The sequence below is a fragment of the Bufo gargarizans genome, chromosome 1 (genome assembly GCF_014858855.1).
Source record: "Bufo gargarizans isolate SCDJY-AF-19 chromosome 1, ASM1485885v1, whole genome shotgun sequence".
Classification (NCBI taxonomy): domain Eukaryota; kingdom Metazoa; phylum Chordata; class Amphibia; order Anura; family Bufonidae; genus Bufo; species Bufo gargarizans.
This window is the reverse complement of record NC_058080.1, coordinates 404700940-404723782: the sequence shown is the minus strand read 5'-3', so window position 1 is coordinate 404723782 and position 22843 is coordinate 404700940. Positions and strand designations below refer to the sequence as shown.

General features: G+C 43.0%; 1 protein-coding gene across 2 annotated transcripts in view; it reads left to right on the top strand.

Annotated features, from left to right (window-relative positions):
• The window catches only part of LOC122932000 (stimulated by retinoic acid gene 6 protein-like), a 110007-nt gene that overhangs the window by 47621 nt on the left and 39543 nt on the right, over positions 1 to 22843 (top strand). For both annotated transcript variants that reach the window (XR_006388265.1, XM_044286140.1), the window contains exons 8-9: positions 85 to 152; positions 4454 to 4562. Coding sequence is in view for 1 of the 2 variants with exons in the window: in XM_044286140.1 (XP_044142075.1) it covers positions 85 to 152; positions 4454 to 4562 (177 nt within the window). In the remaining variant the exon portion in view is untranslated. The remainder of the gene's footprint in view (positions 1 to 84; positions 153 to 4453; positions 4563 to 22843) is intronic.

Here is a 22843-nt window from a genome sequence, read left to right as displayed (position 1 = left end):
TGTTTGATCAATTTTGTCAAAATGTGCAAGATATATTTTACTATAAAGGAATACATTGGCTCATATTTGAATGTCTGTTATTAGGATGAAAATTCTTTCCTACCAATTCATCAAGCCGAACATGTCAAGAGACTCTTTCGAAAACCTATAGTGTAAGTTTCATTGATTTTAAAATCTATCATATCAAGTATTATAAAATTGTATAATTATTATTAATTATTATTATATAAAATTAATTGATAAATAATAATATAAATATTGGTGAGTTGTTATTTTTAAAGAGGACCTGTCACCACTGCCTTGTCTAGCTTAGTAAATATTTGTATTCCCTTTTTCTTTTTCTTTCAAAAGGCAGTACCATTGAACTTGTCAAAAAGGTGTGTCCCTCCACAGTCTGGCAGTGTCAGCAGTGATTGCAGTGTGTGTTATGGGCTTTGGTCTAAACCCAGAAGCCTAAGGAATCCTCTTATATTCCCCATTAAAACGGTTTTCTGAGATAGGTCATCAGTATCTGATAAGTGGGAGTCCGACACCCAGGACCCCTGCCGATCACTTGCAGCAGTGCCGCAGCCTTCTCTAGGCCATGTGACGTCATGTTCATTGCTCACATGGACTAGGCACAGCTCAGCACCATTGAAGTGAATGGAGCTGAGCCGCTATAAAATGGACAGCACTGGGCTTGGTGAGCAGAGAGAAGGCCATGGTGCTATAGCAAGCACTGGTGCCTTCTCGAACAGCTGATCAGCAGAGGTCTCGCATGTGAGACCTATCTGGAGCATAGGTCATCAGTTCAAAAATCTCAGAAAACCCCTTTAAGCCTCCATGCAATGTTCTGGACTTTGCTGCAGGGAATAACGAGGTCGCTATCCCAGGAGTAGTCTCCGGTTCAGTTTCAAAGATGAACAGGGTAAAAGCTGACAGAGTATGTTCGCAATGAAAGACAGAAGACAGATGGGTTCAGGGTTTGCAGAGTTCTTGCACAAGAGTAGGCAGGCGGAAGGTCAGGACGAGCACGAGATAGTCATGGTTAAAGCATTGGTCAAATGAACCTTATTGCTCAAGTAAAAAAAGATGGGGTTCCTAATAAAGTCTGTGGAAAGTGGACATTGGCTGGTTTTGGTGCATGCTGGGCTTTTTTGGCAGGTTTTGGTGCATGCTGGGCTTTTTATGGCACTGAGTCATCAATACACACCTGTGAGACACCAAGGGGACAGTCACAGCAGTGAACAGGACATTGGGTACAGATTTGTCTAAACAGAGACAACAGAAAGCAGGACAACGGTCCTAAGGTAAGCAGAGTGTGACAGTGTGTAGAGGAACACCATATTTACAAGAGGCCAAAACCAAACAATAAAGATATGATCAGCTTACAGGTTCCTGGTAAGATATGATCCTCCAATCAGGGGTGGACTGGAAACTTAAGTTGGCCCCATATTGTAGGCAGAGCCAACACAAGTAGGCATGGCTAACAGAAGTAGGCTGAGCCTGCAATACCACATTGCACCAGCATAACCAAAGGCAACAGTGTAGCACAAAATACCGCCCCAGCAGAACCTAATACCACAGTGCAGCACAAAATAGCACCCCAAGAGAACCAAATACTACAATGCAGCACAAAATACCACCCCAGCAGTACCACATATGACAGCTGCTCCCACCCCTATACTGTACCCGTTGTGCTCCTAAATGTCCTGAAATACTTTACTGCAGAAACAATAATGACCTAGCTAGTAGTAATAATGCCCCCTATAGTGCCTAAATATAATAATGCCCCTATAATGTTCCCCCTATGGTGCCCTACATAGTGCCTCCAGCAATAATAGTGCCCCCAATAGTTCCTCAGAAATTATAATGCACCCACTAATAATAATGGCCCTAAAGTGCACCAGTATTAACAATGCCCACTACAGTGTTTCCAGCAATGATAATGTCCCCCTATTGTAAAAATGGTTTCCCAAAAAATGCAACTAAAATACTTTATTAAATTGTGTCTATTTTTTGCATAAGGTCATACAAAGGTCATACCATAGTCATACAAAATCTTTGGGGATATTTAAATTTTTTTTTTTTTTTTATTGTTGATTTCCCCACACAGGCAGACAAATAGAACACCTTTGCAGGGACTATAATGTTTGAACACCTATTGATCAGGCATTATCCCACTGGGGAACGTGCCTGATATATCCCAGGATCTCTAGCCATTGGCTGAGGAATAATTAGGGTACATGCACTGGCCCTTTAAGAGCCAGAGGGAGCACACACATGGTCAACAGACCAAAGGTGACCAAAGAAGTGTTAAAAAGCAGGACAACTACTTTAAAGATAGGCAGAAAGGTAGAATGAATTGATTTCTTTCATAGTTTTACCTTTTTGATAATTATTACAGATATAAGTATTTTTCATATACTGTATGTATTTCTTATATACTGATTTCCCTGCTAACTAATATTAGCTACTAATCCTATCTATCTGGAAATTACCCACTGGAATGAACCCATAAATCATAAAGTATAAAAATAAGCTGCATAGATCATGGAATATTAGACCTCCATTCCTGGCCGCCTCATAATTGCCATTTCATCTAGTAAACTAGAAATAGGCTCTATTGCCATAAATTTAGTACAGCCCTACACATTACCTTACCATGATTTCCCAACCAACTCTTAAACCATACCATAATGCTGTATAGTCTAGTTGCTCAGTCTCATGTGTCAACACTCTTGGCTTTGCCAGGACATGTACACCTGAAGACACAAGAAGCTTCTATATCAGCACATGAACGCAGATTATTCTAATTACCATGTACCATATCGCATGCTGTTCCTCCTTAGTAAATGTTAGTTTGGCATTCTTACAGTTAGTTTCTCTGATACGCGCTTTAGATAAACAGAATGTGGGATCTTTTGTCTGGCTATGTTATTAACACATATAGTAGGTGGAGAGAATATGCCAGTAATTGCATTGCTGCTCAGGTAGTGGATAGTACTTTTCCAGGTCTGAGAAAGCAGTGTAAACTGTGTCATCAGTGTCTATTTCAACAGCATAGTAAGGCCTCTTTCACACGACCGTATGGCTTGTTAAGTGTTTTGCGGGCCGTTGTTCAGTTTTTTGTTTCCGTTGTTCTTTTTTTCCGTTTACGGGACGTTTTCTGTTTTCCATATACGGTCCATCCGTTCCATATACGGAACTCAAAAAACGGAGGGGGAAAAACGGTCGTGTGAAAGAGGCCTAATCTTTAGGAAAAATTTGGCTTATTTCTATTAATAAAAAATAAATATAACACACCCAGATAGAAATGTCAGTTTGCTGCAGAACTTGGAATGCAGCTATGTTTCAGGCAGATATCTAAATGGTTACAGTTTTGGTCTGATTAGACACTGGATCTTACCACAAAAAGGTGTAAAAGTGCTTCCTTTGCTGCCCTATAAAAAAAAGCTCTCGGAGACTACTTTTGGGTAGTATACCTCTTGGTGAGATAAGTTTTAACATCTAGACATGCTTCTACAATGCACTCGAAGACATTTGCCCAGTTGACAAATTTATAAAGGGGGGAGGCGCATCATTGGACTGTGAGAAGCAGGATGGCCATCTTGATGAATTGCTTGCCATCTAGGTGTCCTGACCTAGCTGTAGTAGATGTTGGATGCAGTGGTTATGTGAGGGTATGCACACATGGTGAAAAGGTTACAGGCCAGACAGACCACCAGTAGAGAGGATCTTTTGATTTGCTGACAAGCACATGCAGCTCCTATAGTTTCGTTGTCCACCATCTAAATAGATGTGGCCACTTCCTTACACCCTCCTGTCTCTGATTGAACCATTTTGTTTGCAATGGTGTCATGGACAAGGAAACTGAACTGCTACAGACTGGAACCATATCATCTTTAGCAATGAATCCAGTTTCTGTTTGGGATCCAACGACAGTTGAGTATGGAGGCCTCGTGGGGAGTGCTTCAATCCTGCCTTTGCTGTGAAGTGACACACCGCCCCAAATGTTGGTTTGATGATCTCGGGAGCCATCACATATGACAGTCAGTCAGCCCTAGAAGTGATACGGGGGACACTCACCAATATATGCACAACATCCTGCTGTCACATATTTGGCCTCTCAAGGCAGGGCTCCCAACTGGCATTTCTTAGCAGGATAATATTCGCCCTCACTCAGCAAGGGTTTCAGAGGAATGTCTCTGCCAGATTGCACTTCCTTGCCCAGCCAAATTATCACCAATTGAGCATTTGGGATCTGTCACTAGTTGATGCTATCATGGTGACAAGATCCCTTTATACAAACTTTATTCATTTATGTATTTATTTATTAAATAATAATTATTTATTAAACTAAATTGTCATAAAAGTTCACTTGCTATGTGCTGTGTGTTTTTTAACCTTTTTCTATACAAATTTATTCCAGTGTACTTACCGGTATTTTAAATTATACATTTTTTTCCCCCAGAAAACAGAAAAGCTGGTTTGAAAGGAAGATATATACATGGGACCCTTGTTTTAAATTCCCCAGCAGGATGATTGGCACCACCGTCCTATCACTGTTCTGCCTGTATATTGTAAGTCACAGAGCTAATAAGAGCTGTATATGTTCAGAGCTAATAATACTGGGTGGAGGGAGCACACTTACTATAACATGGAGTGCAGAAACGGGTTAAACACAATCATAGACAAAACCAGAACCAAGAAAACCGCAATAAGACTGCACCTTCAATTCTATAAAATACAAAGTGCAATTTTATTGTATAAAAATTGTATACAATAGAAAGTGTGCCTGTGTGGATAAAACCAGGCACAGACAAAAAGCTCACCATAGTCCACCAATAAGGACCAGGCATGTGAAGTCAGTGACAGTACAAAAATCAAATCAAATAACAGAATTATAATGATAAAGCCACCGGCCGGGACACGAGACAGCACGCCGGGCCATCCTACAGCTGAATCATCTCATCATATCCTGACCTGAGGCATCGATAGACAAAGAAAAAGAGAAAGAAAAAGACAAAGAAAGAAAATACAAACCAATAACAGAAGCGACAAAGCAACAAAGAAGTACAAAAGAACATAGGGGGGAACAAAAGCCTCCCTACCTAAACTACAGGGACGCAGACAAAAGCACGCCAATTCAAGTCTTCACTACAGGTAAGCGGTTTTCTAACCAGCTAAAATACCTGTATAGTGACACACCTTCGCATGCCAGCCTGCACCCAGTTGCAAATACCCGTACAACAACACTGACCCCTTAAAATAAACTTGTCCTTCAGCGCAGTATCTCCAATACACGTTAATGAATATAAGACAACACCTGCAAATGAAATAAGGCCCGAACTACAAGGTGACCATTGTCAAGAAAAGTGCTCCACGCGTATCGCTGGGAATACCCAGCTTCCTTAGGGGTGAGAAACTGACTGGATCGAATATAAAAAATCTAATGATTATAAAAGAGCACTAAATATAATTAATCTAGATATCAATAATAGAAAATGAATTAAATATCAATACATTTTTACGTGAATCATAAAAATAGATTTTTAGAGTACATCTGCATAATATAAAACACAACCTGCATAAAAAGATCAAATACTAATAGAATCATCACTAGAGATGAGCGAATTTCATATTTTGAAATTCATTCACACTTCGTTTAGTGGTAAAAGGTGAATTGCGTTATGGATTCCGTTATCACGGACCATAACGCAATTCTATGACCTTTAGAGGCATTCCGTTATTCATTCCATCATAATAGAAGTCTATAGGCTCCAAAATGGATCCGTGCGGTTTCTGTTATGTAGGGGACTCCTCTCCTGCATAAGGGAAATGGGACTGATCCGTTTTGCAGCCCATAGACTTCTATTAAGACGGAATGAATAACGGAATGCCTCTAAAGGCTCCCCATGTTATAAGGGAAAATAATAATGATCGGGTCTCCATCCCGATTGTCTCCTAGCAACCGTGCGGGAAAATCGCACCGCTTCCGCACTTGCTTGCGGATGCTTGCAATTTTCACGCAGCCCCATTCACTTCTAGGGGGCCTGCGTTGCGTGAAAAATGCAGAATATAGAAGATGCTGTGATTGTCATGCAACGCACAAGTGATGCGTTAAAACCAATGCTCATGTGCACAGCCCCATAGAATTGAATGGGTCCGGATTCAGTGCGGTTCACCTCACGCATTGCACCCGCGCGGAAATCTCGCCCGCCTGATCAGCGGCATGGACCCGGCAGTCACTGACAGCCCCTGATGCCGGCGTATTAACCCCTTGTATGCCGTGGTCAAAGCTGACCGCGGGATGCAGAGGGTTTGCGGAGAGTATGGGTGCCCTCCGCATCTCCATCGGGTCCCCGCGCTGCAGTGACAGGGACCCAATGGCAGAAAAGGCAGCCCTATGCCTTTTATAGCCATCCATGATTGCCTTCTACGGAAACCTGTAAGATCCAGCTCCTTAGGCTGGGTTTCACAGGCATACTGTCAGCATACAAGCTGACATGTAATGTATTACAATACAGGATGTATTGTAATTAGGGATGAGCGAACTCGAACTGTATAGTTCGGGTTCGTACCGAATTTTGGGGTGTCCGTGACACGGACCCGAACCCGGACATTTTCGTAAAAGTCCGGGTTCGGGTTCGGTGTTCGTCGCTTTCTTCGCGCTTTTGTGACGCTTTCTTGGCGCTTTTTGAAAGGCTGCAAAGCAGCCAATCAACAAGCGTCATACTACTTGCCCCAAGAGGCCATCACAGCCATGCCTACTATTGGCATGGCTGTGATTGGCCAGAGCACCATGTGACCCAGCCTCTATTTAAGCTGGAGTCACATAGCGCCGCCCGTCACTCTGCTCTGATTAGCGTAGGGAGAGGTTGCGGCTGCGACAGTAGGGCGAGATTAGGCAGATTAACTCCTCCAAAGGACTTGATTAACTGATCGATCTGCAGCTGTGGATCATTGAGCTGCTGATCCTCAATTGCTCACTGTTTTTAGGCTGCCCAGACCGTTTGTCAGTCACATTTTTCTGGGGTGATCGGCGGCCATTTTGTGTCTTGTGGTGCGCCAGCACAAGCTGCGACCAAGTGCATTTAACCCTCAATGGTGTGGTTGTTTTTTGGCTAAAGCCTACATCAGGGTGAAGCTGTCACACCAAGTGCATTTAACCAGCAATAGTCTGTTTATTTTTTGGCCATATACTACATCAGGGGCAAGCTGCGCCTGTCACCAAGTGCATTTAACCCTCAATGGTGCGTTTGTTTTTTGGCTAAAGCCTACATCAGGGTGAAGCTGTCACACCAAGTGCATTTAACCAGCAATAGTCTGTTTATTTTTTGGCCATATACTACATCAGGGGCAAGCTGCGCCCGTCACCAAGTGCATTTAACCCTCAGTAGTGTGGTTGGTCAAGCTATCACACCAAGTGCATTTAACCAGCAATAGTCTGTTCATTTTTTGGCCATATACTAAATCAGGGGCAAGCTGCGCCCGTCACCAAGTGCATTTAACCAGCAATAGTCTGTTCATTTTTTGGCCATATACTACATCAGGGGCAAGCTGCGCCCGTCACCAAGTGCATTTAACCCTCAGTAGTGTGGTTGGTCAAGCTATCACACCAAGTGCATTTAACCCTCAGTAGTGTGGTTGGTCAAGCTATCACACCAAGTGCATTTAACCAGCAATAGTCTGTTCATTTTTTGGCCATATACTAAATCAGGGGCAAGCTGCGCCCGTCACCAAGTGCATTTAACCAGCAATAGTCTGTTCATTTTTTGGCCATATACTACATCAGGGGCAAGCTGCGCCCGTCACCAAGTGCATTTAACCCTCAGTAGTGTGGTTGGTCAAGCTATCACACCAAGTGCATTTAACCAGCAATAGTCTGTTCATTTTTTGGCCATATACTAAATCAGGGGCAAGCTGCGCCCGTCACCAAGTGCATTTAACCAGCAATAGTCTGTTCATTTTTTGGCCATATACTACATCAGGGGCAAGCTGCGCCCGTCACCAAGTGCATTTAACCCTCAGTAGTGTGGTTGGTCAAGCTGTGACACCAAGTGCATTTAACCAGCAATAGTCTGTTCATTTTTTGGCCATATACTACATCAGGGGCAAGCTGCGCCCGTCACCAAGTGCATTTAACCAGCAATAGTGTGGTTATTTTTTGGCCATATCCCAGTCTAATTCTGTCACTAAATCCATACCGGTCACCCAGCGCCTAAATACTAGGCCTCAAATTTATATCCCGCTAAATCTCTCGTTACCGCTGTCCTGTTGTAGCTGGGAAAGTTATTTAGTGTCCGTCAAAGCACATTTTTTGTTCTGGGTTGAAGTACAATTCCCAATTTAGCAATTTCATAATTTAGTGGTTTCTGCTATATCAGAGCTATTTGAAATCTATCCCTAAAAGGGTATATAATATTCAAGGTGCACATTGGGTCATTCAGAATAACTTCACACACACCCGCTACTGTGTATTTTCAAGTCTAATTCTGTCACTAAACCCATACCTGTCACCCAGCGCCTAAATACTAGGCCTCAAATTTATATCCTGCTAAATCTCTCGTTACCGCTGTCCTGTTGTAGCTGGGAAAGTTATTTAGTGTCCGTCAAAGCACATTTTTTGTTCTGGGTTGAAGTACAATTCCCAATTTAGCAATTTCATAATTTAGTGGTTTCTGCTATATCAGAGCTATTTGAAATCTATCCCTAAAAGGGTATATAATATTCAAGGTGCACATTGGGTCATTCAGAATAACTTCACACACACCCGCTACTGTGTATTTTCAAGTCTAATTCTGTCACTAAACCCATACCTGTCACCCAGCGCCTAAATACTAGGCCTCAAATTTATATCCTGCTAAATCTCTCGTTACCGCTGTCCTGTTGTAGCTGGGAAAGTTATTTAGTGTCCGTCAAAGCACATTTTTTGTTCTGGGTTGAAATACAATTCCCAATTTAGCAATTTCATAATTTAGTGGTTTCTGCTATATCAGAGCTATTTGAAATCTATCCCTAAAAGGGTAGATCATATTGAAGGTGCACATAGGGTCATTCAGAATAACTTCACACACACCCGCTACTGTGTATTTCCAAGTCTAATTCTGTCACTAAACCCATACCTGTCACCCAGCGCCTAAATACTAGGCCTCAAATTTATATCCCGCTAAATCTCTCGTTACCGCTGTCCTGTTGTAGCTGGGAAAGTTATTTAGTGTCCGTCAAAGCACATTTTTTGTTCTGGGTTGAAGTACAATTCCCAATTTAGCAATTTCATAATTTAGTGGTTTCTGCTATATCAGAGCTATTTGAAATCTATCCCTAAAAGGGTATATAATATTCAAGGTGCACATTGGGTCATTCAGAATAACTTCACACACACCCGCTACTGTGTATTTCCAAGTCTAATTCTGTCACTAAACCCATACCTGTCACCCAGCGCCTAAATACTAGGCCTCAAATTTATATCCTGCTAAATCTCTCGTTACCGCTGTACTGTTGTTGCTTGGAAAGATATTTAGTGTCCGTCAAAGCACATTTTTTGTTCTGGGTTGAAGTACAATTCCCAATTTAGCAATTTCATAATTTAGTGGTTTCTGCTATATCAGAGCTATTTGAAATCTATCCCTAAAAGGGTATATAATATTCAAGGTGCACATTGGGTCATTCAGAATAACTTCACACACACCCGCTACTGTGTATTTCCAAGTCTAATTCTGGCACTAAACCCATACCTGTCACCCAGCGCCTAAATACTAGGCCTCAAATTTATATCCCGCTAAATCTGTCCTTAGTGCTGTAGCTGGGCGAGTTATTTAGTGTCCGTTCAAGCACATTTCTTGTTCTGGGTTGAAATACAATTCCCAATTTAGCAATTTCATAATTTAGTGGTTTCTGCTATATCAGAGCTATTTGAAATCTATCCCTAAAAGGGTATATAATATTCAAGGTGCACATTGGGTCATTCAGAATAACTTCACACACACCCGCTACTGTGTATTTCCAAGTCTAATTCTGGCACTAAACCCATACCTGTCACCCAGCGCCTAAATACTAGGCCTCAAATTTATATCCCGCTAAATCTGTCCTTAGTGCTGTAGCTGGGCGAGTTATTTAGTGTCCGTTCAAGCACATTTCTTGTTCTGGGTTGAAATACAATTCCCAATTTAGCAATTTCATAATTTAGTGGTTTCTGCTATATCAGAGCTATTTGAAATCTATCCCTAAAAGGGTATATAATATTCAAGGTGCACATAGGGTCATTCAGAATAACTTCACACACACGCTTCTGTGCATTTCCAAGTCTAATTCTGTCACTAAATCCATACCGGTCACCCAGCGCCTAAATACTAGGCCTCAAATTTATATCCAGCTAAATCTGTCCCTAGTGCTGTAGCTGGGCGAGTTATTTAGTGTCCGTTCAAGCACATTTCTTGTTCTGGGTTGAAATACAATTCCCAATTTAGCAATTTCATAATTTAGTGGTTTCTGCTATATCAGAGCTATTTGAAATCTATCCCTAAAAGGGTATATAATATTCAAGGTGCACATAGGGTCATTCAGAATAACTTCACACACCCGCTACTGTGCATTTCCAAATCTAATTCTGTCACTAAACCCATACCTGTCACCCAGCGCCTAAATACTAGGCCTCAAATTTATATCCCGCTAAATCTCTCGTTACCGCTGTCCTGTTGTGGCTGGGAAAGTTATTTAGTGTCCGTCAAAGCACATTTTTTGTTCTGGGTTGAAATACAATTCCCAATTTAGCAATTTCATAATTTAGTCGTTTCTGCTATATCAGAGCTATTTGAAATCTATCCCTAAAAGGGTAGATCATATTGAAGGTGCACATAGGGTCATTCAGAATAACTTCACACACACGCTTCTGTGCATTTCCAAGTCTAATTCTGTCACTAAATCCATACCGGTCACCCAGCGCCTAAATACTAGGCCTCAAATTTATATCCCGCTGAATTTGAATACAATACATTGGGCCAAATAATATATTTGTTGTTGTGGTGAACCATAACAATGAGAAAAACATCTAGTAAGGGACGCGGACGTGGACATGGTCGTGGTGGTGTTAGTGGACCCTCTGGTGCTGGGAGAGGACGTGGCCGTTCTGCCACATCCACACGTCCTAGTGTACCAACTACCTCAGGTCCCAGTAGCCGCCAGAATTTACAGCGATATATGGTGGGGCCCAATGCCGTTCTAAGGATGGTAAGGCCTGAGCAGGTACAGGCATTAGTCAATTGGGTGGCCGACAGTGGATCCAGCACGTTCACATTATCTCCCACCCAGTCTTCTGCAGAAAGCGCACAGATGGCGCCTGAAAACCAACCCCATCAGTCTGTCACATCACCCCCATGCATACCAGGGAAACTGTCTCAGCCTCAAGTTATGCAGCAGTCTCTTATGCTGTTTGAAGACTCCGCTGGCAGGGTTTCCCAAGGGCATCCACCTAGCCCTTCCCCAGCGGTGAAAGACATAGAATGCACTGACGCACAACCACTTATGTTTCCTGATGATGAGGACATGGGAATACCACCTCAGCATGTCTCTGATGATGACGAAACACAGGTGCCAACTGCTGCGTCTTTCTGCAGTGTGCAGACTGAACAGGAGGTCAGGGATCAAGACTGGGTGGAAGACGATGCAGGGGACGATGAGGTCCTAGACCCCACATGGAATGAAGGTCGTGCCACTGACTTTCACAGTTCGGAGGAAGAGGCAGTGGTGAGACCGAGCCAACAGCGTAGCAAAAGAGGGAGCAGTGGGCAAAAGCAGAACACCCGCCGCCAAGAGACTCCGCCTGCTACTGACCGCCGCCATCTGGGACCGAGCACCCCAAAGGCAGCTTCAAGGAGTTCCCTGGCATGGCACTTCTTCAAACAATGTGCTGACGACAAGACCCGAGTGGTTTGCACGCTGTGCCATCAGAGCCTGAAGCGAGGCATTAACGTTCTGAACCTGAGCACAACCTGCATGACCAGGCACCTGCATGCAAAGCATGAACTGCAGTGGAGTAAACACCTTAAAACCAAGGAAGTCACTCAGGCTCCCCCTGCTACCTCTTCTGCTGCTGCCGCCTCGGCCTATTCTGCTGCTGCCGCCTCGGCCTCTTCCTCCGCCTCTGGAGGAACGTTGGCACCTGCCGCCCAGCAAACAGGGGATGTACCACCAACACCACCACCACCACCTCCGTCACCAAGCGTCTCAACCATGTCACACGCCAGCGTTCAGCTCTCCATCTCACAAACATTTGATAGAAAGCGTAAATTCCCACCTAGCCACCCTCGATCCCTGGCCCTGAATGCCAGCATTTCTAAACTACTGGCCTATGAAATGCTGTCATTTAGGCTGGTGGACACAGACAGCTTCAAACAGCTCATGTCGCTTGCTGTCCCACAGTATGTTGTTCCCAGCCGGCACTACTTCTCCAAGAGAGCCGTGCCTTCCCTGCACAACCAAGTATCCGATAAAATCAAGTGTGCACTGCGCAACGCCATCTGTGGCAAGGTCCACCTAACCACAGATACGTGGACCAGTAAGCACGGCCAGGGACGCTATATCTCCCTAACTGCACACTGGGTAAATGTAGTGGCAGCTGGGCCCCAGGCGGAGAGCTGTTTGGCGCACGTCCTTCCGCCGCCAAGGATCGCAGGGCAACATTCTTTGCCTCCTGTTGCCACCTCCTCCTTCTCGGCTTCCTCCTCCTCTTCTTCCACCTGCTCATCCAGTCAGCCACACACCTTCACCACCAACTTCAGCACAGCCCGGGGTAAACGTCAGCAGGCCATTCTGAAACTCATATGTTTGGGGGACAGGCCCCACACCGCACAGGAGTTGTGGCGGGGTATAGAACAACAGACCGACGAGTGGTTGCTGCCGGTGAGCCTCAAGCCCGGCCTGGTGGTGTGTGATAATGGGCGAAATCTCGTTGCAGCTCTGGGACTAGCCAATTTGACGCACATCCCTTGCTTGGCGCATGTGCTGAATTTGGTGGTGCAGAAGTTCATTCACAACTACCCCGACATGTCAGAGCTGCTGCATAAAGTGCGGGCCGTCTGTTCGCGCTTCCGGCGTTCACATCCTGCTGCTGCTCGCCTGTCTGCGCTACAGCGTAACTTCGGCCTTCCCGCTCACCGCCTCATATGCGACGTGCCCACCAGGTGGAACTCCACCTTGCACATGCTGGACAGACTGTGCGAGCAGCAGCAGGCCATAGTGGAGTTTCAGCTGCAGCACGCACGGGTCAGTCGCACTACAGAACAGCACCACTTCACCACCAATGACTGGGCCTCCATGCGAGACCTGTGTGCCCTGTTGCGCTGTTTCGAGTACTCCACCAACATGGCCAGTGGCGATGACACCGTTATCAGCGTTACAATACCACTTCTATGTCTCCTTGAGAAAACACTTAGGGCGATGATGGAAGAGGAGGTGGCCCAGGAGGAGGAGGAGGAGGAGGAGGAAGAGGGGTCATTTTTAGCACTTTCAGGCCAGTCTCTTCGAAGTGACTCAGAGGGAGGTTTTTGGCAACAGCAGAGGCCAGGTACAAATGTGGCCAGCCAGGGCCCACTACTGGAGGACGAGGAGGACGAGGATGAGGAGGAGGTGGAGGAGGATGAGGATGAAGCATGGTCACAGCGGGGTGGCACCCAACGCAGCTCGGGTCCATCACTGGTGCGTGGCTGGGGGGAAAGGCAGGACGATGACGATACGCCTCCCACAGAGGACAGCTTGTCCTTATCCCTGGGCAGCCTGGCACACATGAGCGACTACATGCTGCAGTGCCTGCGCAACGACAGCAGAGTTGCCCACATTTTAACCTGTGCGGACTACTGGGTTGCCACCCTGCTGGATCCACGCTACAAAGACAATGTGCCCACCTTACTTCCTGCACTGGAGCGTGATAGGAAGATGCGCGAGTACAAGCGCACGTTGGTAGACGCGCTACTGAGAGCATTCCCAAATGTCACAGGGGAACAAGTGGAAGCCCAAGGCCAAGGCAGAGGAGGAGCAAGAGGTCGCCAAGGCAGCTGTGTCACGGCCAGCTCCTCTGAGGGCAGGGTTAGCATGGCAGAGATGTGGAAAACTTTTGTCAACACGCCACAGCTAACTGCACCACCACCTGATACGCAACGTGTTAGCAGGAGGCAACATTTCACTAACATGGTGGAACAGTACGTGTGCACACCCCTCCACGTACTGACTGATGGTTCGGCCCCATTCAACTTCTGGGTCTCTAAATTGTCCACGTGGCCAGAGCTAGCCTTTTATGCCTTGGAGGTGCTGGCCTGCCCGGCAGCCAGCGTTTTGTCTGAACGTGTATTCAGCACGGCAGGGGGCGTCATTACAGACAAACGCAGCCGCCTGTCTACAGCCAATGTGGACAAGCTGACGTTCATAAAAATGAACCAGGCATGGATCCCACAGGACCTGTCCGTCCCTTGTCCAGATTAGACATTAACTACCTCCCCATAACCATATATTATTGGACTCCAGGGCACTTCCTCATTCAATCCTATTTTTATTTTCATTTTACCATTATATTGCGATGCTACCCAAAGTTGAATGAACCTCTCCTCTGCCTGTGTGCTAGGCCTAAATATATGCCAATGGACTGTTGCAGTGGTGGCTGACATGAAGCCTGATTCTCTGCTATGACATGCAGACTAATTCTCTGCTGACATGAAGCCAGATTGTCTGTTACGGGACCTCTCTCCTCTGCCTGGGTGCTGGGCCTAAATTTATGACAATGGACTGTTGCAGTGGTGGCTGACGTGAAGCCTCATTCTCTGCTATGACATGCAGACTGATTCTCTGCTGACATGAAGCCAGATTGTCTGTTACGGGACCTCTCTCCTCTGCCTGTGTGCTAGGCCTAAATATATGCCAATGGACTGTTGCAGTGGTGGCTGACGTGAAGCCTGATTCTCTGCTATGACATGCAGACTGATTCTCTGCTGTCATGAAGCCAGATTGTCTGTTACGGGACCTCTCTGCTCTGCCTGTGTGCTAGGCCTAAATATATGCCAATGGACTGTTGCAGTGGTGGGTGACGTGAAGCCTGATTCTCTGCTATGATATGAAGACTGATTCTCTGCTGACATGAAGCCAGATTGTCTGTTACGGGACCTTTCTCCTCTGCCTGGGTTCTGGGCCTAAATTTATGAAAATTGACTCTTACAGTGGTGGGTGACGTGAAGCCTGATTCTCTGCTATGATATGAAGACTGATTCTCTGCTGACATGAAGCCAGATTGTCTGTTACGGGACCTTTCTCCTCTGCCTGGGTTCTGGGCCTAAATTTATGAAAATTGACTCTTACAGTGGTGGGTGACGTGAAGCCTGATTCTCTGCTATGATATGAAGACTGATTCTCTGCTGACATGAAGCCAGATTCTCTGTTACGGGACCTCTCTCCTCTGCCTGGGTGCTGGGCCTAAATTTATGACAATGGACTGTTGCAGTGGTGGCTGACGTGAAGCCTGATTCTCTGCTATGACATGCAGACTGATTCTCTGCTGACATGAAGCCAGATCCTCTGTTACGGGACCTCTCTCCTCTGCCTGTGTGTGTGCTGGGCCTAAATATATGCCAATGGACTGTTGCAGTGGTGGCTGACGTGAAGCCTCATTCTCTGCTATGACATGCAGACTAATTCTCTGCTGACATGAAGACAGATTCTCTGTTACGGGACCTCCCTCCTCTGCCTGGGTGCTGGGCCTAAATATATGCCAATGGACTGTTGCAGTGGTGGCTGACGTGAAGCCTCATTCTCTGCTATGACATGCAGACTAATTCTCTGCTGACATGAAGACAGATTCTCTGTTACGGGACCTCCCTCCTCTGCCTGGGTGCTGGGCCTAAATTTATGCCAATGGACTGTTGCAGTGGTGGCTGACGTGAAGCCTCATTCTCTGCTATGACATGCAGACTGATTCTCTGCTGACATGAAGCCAGATTGTCTGTTACGGGACCTCTCTCCTCTGCCTGTGTGCTAGGCCTAAATATATGCCAATGGACTGTTGCAGTGGTGGCTGACGTGAAGCCTCATTCTCTGCTATGACATGCAGACTAATTCTCTGCTGACATGAAGCCAGATTGTCTGTTACGGGACCTCTCTCCTCTGCCTGGGTGCTGGGCCTAAATTTATGACAATGGACTGTTGCAGTGGTGGCTGACGTGAAGCCTGATTCTCTGCTATGACATGCAGACTGATTCTCTGCTGACATGAAGCCAGATCCTCTGTTACGGGACCTCTCTCCTCTGCCTGTGTGTGTGCTGGGCCTAAATATATGCCAATGGACTGTTGCAGTGGTGGCTGACGTGAAGCCTCATTCTCTGCTATGACATGCAGACTGATTCTCTGCTGACATGAAGCCAGATTCTCTGTTACGGGACCTCTCTCCTCTGCCTGTGTGTGTGCTGGGCCTAAATATATGCCAATGGACTGTTGCAGTGGTGGCTGACGTGAAGCCTCATTCTCTGCTATGACATGCAGACTAATTCTCTGCTGACATGAAGACAGATTCTCTGTTACGGGACCTCCCTCCTCTGCCTGGGTGCTGGGCCTAAATATATGCCAATGGACTGTTGCAGTGGTGGCTGACGTGAAGCCTCATTCTCTGCTATGACATGCAGACTAATTCTCTGCTGACATGAAGACAGATTCTCTGTTACGGGACCTCTCTCCTCTGCCTGGGTGCCGGGGCCTAAATATCTGAGAATGGACTGTTCCAGTGGTGGGTGACGGGAAGCCAGATTCTCTGCTATGGAACCTCTCTCCAATTGATTTTGGTTAATTTTTATTTATTTAATTTTTATTTTAATTCATTTCCCTATCCACATTTGTTTGCAGGGGATTTACCTACATGTTGCTGCCTTTTGCAGCCCTCTAGCTCTTTCCTGGGCTGTTTTACAGCCTTTTTAGTGCCGAAAAGTTCGGGTCCCCATTGACTTCAATGGGGTTCGGGTTCGGGACGAAGTTCGGATCGGGTTCGGATCCCGAACCCGAACATTTCCGGGATGTTCGGCCGAACTTCTCGAACCCGAACATCCAGGTGTTCGCTCAACTCTAATTGTAATACATTGCAGAGGGGATCAGACCCCAGAAGTTGAAGTCACAGAGTGGGACAAAAATAAAAAGTTTAAAAAAAGTATTTTTTATAATTAAAAAAATAAAGTTTCAAGTTAAAAAAAAAGCCCCTTTCCCCCAAAAAACTCACATAATTGTAAAAAAAAATAGAAAAAAAAGAAAATCAGACCTATTGGGTATTGCCACGTCCGTAACGACCGGCTCTATAAAAATATAACATAATCAACCCCCTTACCTGAACGTCGTAGAAAAAATAAAAACTGTGCTAAAACAATCATTTTTCTGTCACCTTACATCACAAATAGTGCAACACCAAGCGATCAAAAAGGCGTATGCCTCCCCCCAAAATAGTACCAATCAAACCGACATCTTATCCCACAAAAAATGAGACCCTACCTAAGACAATCGCCCCAAAAAATCGGCCCCCAAAAAAAAACTATGGCTCTTAGAATATGGAGACACTAAAACATGATTTTTTTGTTTGTTTCAAAAATACTTTTATTGTGTAAAATTTAAATAAAAAAAAAAGTTGACATATTAGGAATCGCCATGTCCTTAATGACCTAGTATATTAAAAATTTCACATGATCTAATTTTTTGTCACCTTACATCACAAAAAGTGTAATACCGAGCAATCAAAAAGTCACACGCACCTCAAAATAGTACCAATAAAACCGTCATCTCATCCCACAAAAAATTAGACCTGACATAAGACAGTCACCTAAATAATAAAAAAAAATATGCTGTCAGAATATGAGACACTAAAACATGATTCTTTTTTGTTTTAAAAATGCTTTTATTGTGTAAAACTTAAATAAAAAATAAAAAGTATACATATTAGATATTGCCGTGTCCGTAACAACCTGCTGTATAAAAATATCACATGAACAAACCCCTCTAAAAAAACTGTGTCAAAAAAGCAATTTTTTGTCATCTTACATCACAAAAAGTGTAATACCAATCGATCAAAAAGTCATATGCACCCTAAAATTGTACCAATCAAACTGTCATCTCACCTTGAAAAAAATTAGCCCCTACATAAACAGTCGCCCCAAAAAATTAATTAAAAAAAAACTGTTGCTTTCAGAATAGGAAGACACAAAAAAAATAAATGCTATTTTATGTAAAACTGAAACAAGCAACCAAAAAAATTTCATACTTGGTATTGTCGCGTCCGTAGCAAACTGCTCTATAAAAATAGCACATGATCTAACCTGTCAGATAAACACTGTAAATAACAAAAAATCAAAACCGTGCCAAAACAGCTATTTTTTATTACCTTGCCTCACAAAAAAGTGCAATATAAAGCAATCAAAAATCATATGTACCCTAAAATAGTACCAACAAAACTGCCACCTTATCCAATAGTTTCCAAAACTGGGTCACTTTTTTGGGGGGAGTTTCTTCAAATGTGACATAGCAACATAAAATTATCCCAGTGAAATCTGCCCTCCAAAAACCATATGGCGTTCCTTTCCATCTGCGCAATTCTGTGTGCCCGTACAGCAGTTTCCTTGCTTTGTTACTGGAAAAAATGGATTAAAATGGAAAATCTGCCAAAAAAGTGAATTTCTGAAATTTCATCTACATTTTTCTTTAATTCTTGTGGAACTCCTAAAGGCTTAACAAAGTTTGTAAAATCAGTTTGGAATAACTTGAGGCTATTTATGGGTGGTTTCTATTATGTAAGCCACACAAAGTGACTTCAGGCCTGAACTGGTCCTTTAAAAAGTGGGTTTTGGAAATTTTCTGAAAAATTTCAAGATTTACTTTTAAATCTCTAAATGTCCCCAAAAAATAAAATGGCATTCACAAAATGATCCAAACATAAAGTATACATATGGGAAATGTAAAGTAATAACTATTATATGAGGTATCACTATCTGTTTTAAAAGCAGAGAAATAAAAATTTGGAAAGTTGAGAATTTGTAAAAAAAAAAAAATTAAAATAAAAATGAAAAATATTGACTGAAATTTACCACTATCATGAAGTAGAATGTGTCACAAGAAAACAGTCTCAGAATGGCTTGGATAAGCAAAAGTGACACATGTCAAATTTCCAAAAAACAGCCTGGTCCTTAACCCTTTCATGACCAAGGGTCATTGATGCCCCAGTGTCCAGGTCAAAATTTACAAATCTGAAATGCGTCATTTTATGTGGTAATAGCTTTGGAACACTTTTATTTATCCAAGCCATTCTGAGATTGTTTTCTCATGACACATTGTACTTGATGATAGTCATAAATTTGAGTCAATATATTTCACCTTTATTTATGAAAAAATCCCAAATTTACCCAAAATTTTGAAAAATTCACAATTTTCTAAATTTAAATTTCTCTGCTTCTAAAACCGAAAGTCATACCAAATAAAATATTTATTACTTAACATTCCCCATATGTATACTTTATGTTGGCATCATTTTGGAAATGTCATTTTATTTTTTTAGGACGTTAGAAAGCTTAGAATTTTAGAAGCAATTCTTAAAATGTTTAAGAAAATTTCTAAAACCCACTTTTTAAGGACCAGTTCAGGTCTGAAGTCACTTTGTGGGGCTTACACAGTGGAAATGACCCCATTGTAGAAACTACACCCCTCAAGTCACTCAAAACTGATTTTACAAACTTTGTTAACCCTTTAGGTGTTCCAAAAGAATTAAAGGAAAATGGAGATTAAATTTCAAAATTTCACTTTTTTGGCAGATTTTCCATTTTATTACATTTTTTTCTTTAACACATTGAGGGTTAACAGCCAAACAAAACTCAATATTTATTACCCTGATTCCGCGGTTTACAGAAACACCCAACATGTTGTCGTAAACTGATGTAAGGGCGACTCGGCAAGGCGCAGAAGAAAAGGAGCGCCATATGGTTTTTGGAAGGCACATTTTGCTGGACTGATTTTAGATGCTATGTCCAATTTAAAGCCCCCCTGATGCACCTATACAGTAGAAACTCCCAAAAAGCGACCCTATTTTGGAAACTAGGGGATAAGGTGCCAGTTGTATTGGTACTATTTTGGGGTACATATGATTTTTAATTGCTCTATATTACATTTTTTGTGAGGCAAGGTAACCGAAAATGGCTGTTTTGGCACCGTTTTTTTTGTTTTTTTTTTACAAGATTCATCTGACAGGGTAGATCATGTGCTATTTTGATCGAGCAGGTTGCTACGGACGCAGTGATTTCAAATATGTTTACTTTGTTTGTTTGTTTCAGTTTTACATAATAAAGCATTTTTGAAAAAGAAATTATGTTTTTGTGTGTCCATATTCTGAACGACATATGTTTTTTATTTTTCTGCCGATCGTCTTGTGCAGGGGCTCGTTTTTTGCAGAAAGAGTTGAGGTTTTTATTGGTACCATTTTTGGGTACATAGGATTTTTTGATCATTCATTATTACACTTTATGGGGCAAGGTGAAAAAAAATTTGCTGTTTTGGAACAGTTTTTATTTATTTTTACAGCGTTCATCTGAGGGGTTAGGTCATGTGACAGTTTTATAGAGCAGATCCTTACGGACGTGGCAATACCTAATAAGTATACTTTTTCTTATTTATTTAAGTTTTACACAATAATAGCATTTATGAAACCAAAAAAATGATGATGATGATGAAATCAATAGTCTGAGAGCCATAGCTTTTTTTTTTTATGGGCGATTGTCTTAAATAGGGTATCATTTTTTGCGGGATGAGGTGACGGTTTGATTGATACTATTTGGGGGGTCATAAGCCTTTTTGATCGCTTGCTGTTGCACTTTTTGTGGTGTAAGGTGACAAAAATGGCTTTTTTGGCACTGTTTTATTTTTATTTTTGCGGTGTTCACCTGAGGGGTTAGGTCATGTGAAATTTTTATCGAGCAGGTTATTACAGATGCGGCGATACCTAATATATACACTTTTTAAAATTTATTTCACTTTAACACAATAATAGCATATTTGAAATAAAAAAAATATGTTTTAGTGTCTCAATGTTCTAAGAACTATATATTTTTTTTTTTAGGGATTTTCTTATATAGGGTCTCATTTTTTGTGGGATGAGGTGACGGTTTTATTGGTACCATTTTGTTTGATATATACCTTTTTGATCGCTTGGTATTGCACTTTTTGTGATGTAAGGTGACAAAAATTGCTTTTTTTGCACAGATTTTATTTAATTTTTTATGGTGTTTATGGGACGGGGTCTATCATGTGATATATTTATAGAGATGGTCGTTATGGACGCGTTGATACCTAATATGTGTATTTTTTTTTTTCATTTTTTATAGGAAAAGGCAATTAATTTTTTTAATTTACATTTGAATTTTTTATTTTTTTTACTTTTATTATTTTCACTTTTTTTTTTTATCAAGTCCCTCTTGGATCTTGAAGATCCAGTGGGACTGATGGCTGTACTATACTTTGCAATGCTCTTGCATTGCAAAGTATAATACTATCATATGTCCTGTAGGTGGCAACACCGGGGTTACAGAGCCACCGCCATGACACACAGCAGGGGGACCGCACCACATCGGAGGCAGAGGGCAGAGCTGGAAAGGGGGAGGGGGAAGGTACGTCCAGCATTGGGGGCAGGAGCAAATGGAGGCAGGATGAATGTATGGGGCGGGGAGGGGGCGGACCGCATCAGGGGCAGGCTGCATGAATATGGATGAGGGCGGGGGGAACTGCATCAGGGGCAGGCGGGGACAGGAGGCGCACAGGAAGGGGGCACAGATCGGGGGAAAGGAGGACACATTACCTGATTTCAGGCTCTGATCTGCAGAGTGCAGATCAGAGCCTGGAACAGGCATTTTTTCACTGCCGCGATCCGATTGGTTAGTCTGCACAGACTAACCAATCGGATCAATTGTCGGCAAGGGACCACTCTGATTGGTCCCTTGCCGGCATTACTGCACTGTATGCTGTCTGTGACAGCAGCAGGGCTGGGGCAGAAGCTTTAATCCAAGCGCTTTGCAGCGCTTGGATTAAAGAGCTGCCTGACGTCTATACACGTGCTATCTGCACGGGGCATGTGCAAATAGCACGTATATAGCCGTATGGCAGTCAGGAAGGAGTTAAGGTGAAAAATGGCAGGGTCCTGGATGGGTTAATCATTATAATTAGGTTATTTGATTTTTGTACCGTCCCTGACTTCACATGCCTAGTCCCTATTCGTGGACTATGGTGAACTTTTTGTCTGTGCCTGGTTTTACCTACAGTGGCACACTTTCTATTGTATACCATTTTTTAAGTGTTTGTGTGTTTTTTTTCCCTTAATAGAAACAGAAACATAGAGGCTTTTAGTTCTGGAGAAACATGTAACAGTTGGAATTTAGAATGTTTTATGGCAACCGATTTAACTTGGGAGGGACACATGTTGCAATATGTGGTCCAACTGCACTAGAAGAAATAATGGGATTATAGAAAACAGGTCAGCAGATTTTAAAACAATAATGCCAGACATAAGCCAGAAAACTTTATCATCTTACCCACTGAGGTAAACTCTGCTTGATTTAAGAGTTGTAATGAAATAAGAGGTACCTATTTAAATGGTCACTAACTTTTCACACAACTTTGCATAAATCAATAGTACACGTGACTGTAATAATCTTTAAAATATATCTTATCATAACAAAATGCCTTGTTCTAGAGTTATCAGCTATTTCTTCCTCTCCCCTCCTTTTCTAAAATGATGTTGTCTCTGAAATTTATGAGAAATCTGCCTTAATGAGACCAGGATGGCTATCTGCTCACTGAAGGATCAGATTAGGGTACT